The following is a 4,453-nucleotide window of genomic DNA, read 5'->3' on the forward strand; positions in this document are numbered from 1 at the left end:
AGAGACACTTGGCTCAATCAGACCTTGACACTGGAGAGTTTCTGAGTTAAAAGGTAGCATTTTGTGATTTGCTGCAGTGTTGGAATACTGACCTTACAACAAAACATTCTGAAATTGGAGGACAAAAACTACAGGTCTATTTTGTTAAGATTATGCAGGTTGACTCTGCACATAGGATACCAGTTTTATAGCTGCAATATTTTTGACTTGTCAATATTCTAGATGAAATATTAACTTATTTCAAAAACCAGCCTCAGTTAAGGCACACAAAGAAAATATGCAGTCTCTCAATCACATTATGCAATGAGCAGATTTGTAAAACTGACAGCCCTACCTCCTCTAGTGAATAAAATAACACGAGGACCACAAGCTTCTCATCCAAGCAGGACACATTTGATGAGACCCTCCCCCTGGCCTTTTCGCTATAGGTAGAATCCCCACCTGTGGAAAGTAAAATTTGCTTTCCCATGTTTAGACAAAAAAAAAAACATAATGAGAGATGATTACACCAACATGCTGCTGAAGAAAAAAAAATCATGATAAACATTTCAGAAAGGGCTTACCCTGGGGCATAAGAGAAACCGCATTTGGCCAGTTGGCCACATGTGGGTCAAACCAGATCAAGAAAAAAGGCAGTTATGTGTGCTAAGCTTGGTTCTCAAGACAAAGGCTTGCCTGAATTCTTGATGCTATCCGACATCTTCACATGTATTGTTTTGTAATTTCCTGCAGCCAACAGTATTGAGAACATGTGCATTTATTTTCACGGACAGAGGAGACAGCAGAGCATATTAAACTACCTATACCCTCCTACCCAGCAAGTAATGGATAAGGATCACAGAAACAGGAAAAGATAAGAATAGGTGGTAGTGATTTGAAGAGGTTAATTAAGAAGCTGAAATCCCGTCTGCAGGTAGAATGAGAAGTTGCCTGTGGGCTGCAGCTTGGCCATGGGGGCCGACTTGCCCCAACACCAGTCAGTACTAGAGAATATGATGCTTTAACAAGGCTCTTTAAGATGCTGTTGCATTACTTATGCCACCTGCTTTTGTAAATAAAGATTTATCGTAACCCAGCCACGCTTATTCATGTATGTAATGTCCATGGCTGCTTTTGCACTAGAGTGGCAGAGTTGAGCAGTTGCAACAGTCAGAAAAGCCTAAATTATTTCCTATCTGGCCCTTTACTAAAAAACATAGTTTGCTGACCTCATCTATGCTAACATCTAAAACCTCAGAAATTAATGCTGTCAGGGACTTCCCTGGCAGTCCAGTGGTTAAGACTCCACACTTCCACTGCAGGGGGTGCGGGTTCGACCGCCGGTTGGGGAACTAACTAAGGTCCCACATGCCGTGTCGTATGGCCAAAAACTAAAAAAAAAAAAAAAAAAAAAAAAAAAAAAAAAAAAAAAAAAAAAAAATGAAAAAAAAGAAAAAAAACATTAGTGCTGTCACCTTAATTTTATCTAAGAAAGTTAATTTCAAAATGATATGGGCAAGTTATTTACTCTCTCTCTGCAACTCCTTTCCTTAACTGTAAAACTGTGATGATAATCATGACTGCCTCCAAAGACTGTTGTGCAGATTAAAAGAGCTAATTCCCTGGCGGTCCAGTGGTTAGGACTTGGCGCTTTCACTGCGGTGACCTGGGTTCAGTCCCTGGTCGGGGAATTAAGATCCTGCAAGCCGAGAGGCGCATCCAAAAACAAAAAAACAAAACAAAACCAAAAAAGGCTGTATCTCAAACAACTTAGAAGGAAGTGAAGATGATGTGCTCTGGAAAACTATGTTTGAGGAGTTCAAATGTGCCACAATGGTAAAGACATTGACACTAAAAATGCATGTGAATGCATAAAACGTGAATAGAAAAGATACATATGGGGACTTCCCTGGTGGCCCAGTGGTTAAGAATCCACCTGCCACTGCAGGGGACACGGGTTCGAGCCCTGGTCCGGGAAGATCCCACATGCCGCGGAGCAACTAAGCCTGTGCGCCACAACTACTGAGCCTGCGCTCTAGAGCCCACAAGCCACAACTACTAAAGCCCACGTGCCTAGAGCCCGTGCTCCCCAACAAGAGAAGCCACCGTAATGAGAAGTCTACGCACCGCAACAAAGAGTGGCCCCCGCTCGCCACAACTAGAGAAAGCCCACGCGCAGCAATGAAGACCCAACGCAGCCAAAAATAAATAAATAAAAATAAATTTAGAAATAAATTTATAAAGATGCATATGATACACATGATTTAAAATGTGTATATAATGAAATTAACAAATTAAATATTGTAAACAAATTTGTTCAACCCCTATCTCCAAGAATTAACATAGTCAAAGCTTTTCTTAGGTTATTTTAATATGGGCTTATACTTTATATTCTTCAGAAATCCAAACAAAACAATTAAATGGAATAAAAAGTGAAAGTCTCAACCCCGGCCCCCAACCACACCATTTTCTGTGCATTTACATGCATATATATAAACATATATTTATCCTACATCTATTATACCACAACTTGCTTTTTTCACTAAACTATGTCTATATCTCCCAGGGTTTGTACACCTACTTTTCCCTTCAATGGCTACATAGTATTTTCTAGTATGCTTGTAACCTAATTTATTCAACCATTACGTTTTGCTAAACTACTTCCAATTTTTTGCTATTTTAAACTGTACTGCTGTTAATATGCTTGTGCGTATTTTCATATTTCTGCAGGATATACAGATATGGAATTGGGCAAACACGACAGGAGTATTGAGAAAAATTGATACACAATTTGCCTTGTAATAAATCTACTGCAGCTAGACAGAAGACCTGGCAGATAACAGGATAAAATATTAACAATTGAAATGCAAGGACAAAAAAGGATAGATTTAACTCTAAAAGTATAAAAACTTTGGTACAATCAAAACTCACGAAACTAACATTAAAAAGGATAAAGAATAGGTAAAATGTTTGTAACAAATAATGAAGTGTAGTATTATCAGGATCCCAATAACTAAATTGGCAATAAAAGTAAATTAAAGTACAGTAAAATTAAAATAATGGCTACTAATATGTAACTGCTGAATTAGAATTTTTACAGAAAAAACTTTAAAAAATGAGGATAGATGAAGCTTTGGGGAAACCTGACAACAAGAGAAAAGCAGTTTGGTTATACCTATTAAAATCCATACCAAAAAAAATCTTTGTTTGTTGATTCATTCATCCTACAGTTAGATATTTATTTTGCAGAAATAATTCAAAGAGGGAAGGGGGTATAAGAAGGGGACTTTAAACAAAGTTGATCAGTGCAGTGTTATTTAGGATATTAAAAAATCTGAAGCCTTGATGTTCACAGTACTAAAACACTTAAGAGGATAGACAATATGAGAGTTCACATAAAATTAAGTGAAAAAAGTAGACTACAATGGCAATAGTGGCTATGTAAAGGTGATGGAATTATGACTGAATATCATATACCATTAATGTTTTCTCAATGTATAATATTTTAAAATAGCTACAGAGTATACAAAATAACAAGGGAAAAGGATTCCAGGGCAAACTGTTTGGAGTAATAATTTCCCTGAATGGGACTTGTTTTTCTAGGCATTATGGGATGCTGCTATCCCTGATTAAACACCAACAGATACCAAGTTCAGCATGAGCTTCGTCAAAATCTTAGTGAACCAAGTTTTCACAACACCAAAATGTGTTACAAACCAGTGGTTCTATCACTAACATATGCTTTTATTTAATATAAAGACACACATCAGGGCAAAGACACAAAGTACTAAATGAAATATAACAAACTTATTTTTGTATTGCTGTAAAATACTTACCAAGTAATAACTGTAGTATATAAAATATAAGTCCAAAGACACTGTTTGGCTGGTTTAATACACCATCCTTTCCAAAAATGGAACCCAAAAGACCAAATCCTCGACCCCATCTGTAAAATAAAGAAAACCAGTAACCCTATACTTGAGTTTTCCTATTTTAAAAAATGTAGAATTATCTGAGCATATCATGCCCACATACCCATCTGAATCTCTAAATTGCCCACTTCTATATAGTCTCTTTTCCTGACAGCATTAGTATTTGCAGAGGAAGGGCTCTTTCGATTTAAGCCAGGGTCTCTTAGCAGCAGCACCACTGACATGCTGGGCTAAACGCTTCTTTGTGGTGGGGGGCTATTCAGTGCGTTGCAAGATGTTCAGCAGTAACCATGGCCTCCACCCCCCTGCCAGCTGTGCCTCCCAAAATGTTGTCAGCCATTGCCAAATGTCCCCAGCCATTGCCAAATGTCCCTTGGGGGCAAAATCACCCCCAGTTAAAAGTCACTGATGTAAGCTCTCCTATTTCTTCATTCAAAGTACATAGACCATAATGTTGCTTCCTGACTGGAACATGCATGAGGAAACATATCCTGGGAACATACCTTTAAATGTATGATAGAATATCAGAAACTTAAAGTCTT

The 4,453-nt window shown here is 37.8% G+C and overlaps 1 protein-coding gene across 1 annotated transcript in view; it reads right to left on the bottom strand.

Annotated features, from left to right (window-relative positions):
• Window positions 1-4,453, bottom strand: part of VKORC1L1 (vitamin K epoxide reductase complex subunit 1L1) — a 59,745-nt gene that overhangs the window by 1,426 nt on the left and 53,866 nt on the right. Inside the window, exon 2 of the mRNA XM_007452655.1 lies at window positions 3,816-3,925. Within this exon, the coding sequence (XP_007452717.1) occupies window positions 3,816-3,925 (110 nt within the window). The remainder of the gene's footprint in view (window positions 1-3,815; window positions 3,926-4,453) is intronic.

Source organism: Lipotes vexillifer, unplaced genomic scaffold (genome assembly GCF_000442215.2).
Source record: "Lipotes vexillifer unplaced genomic scaffold, Lipotes_vexillifer_v1.1 scaffold426, whole genome shotgun sequence".
In the NCBI taxonomy this organism is placed as follows: domain Eukaryota; kingdom Metazoa; phylum Chordata; class Mammalia; order Artiodactyla; family Lipotidae; genus Lipotes; species Lipotes vexillifer.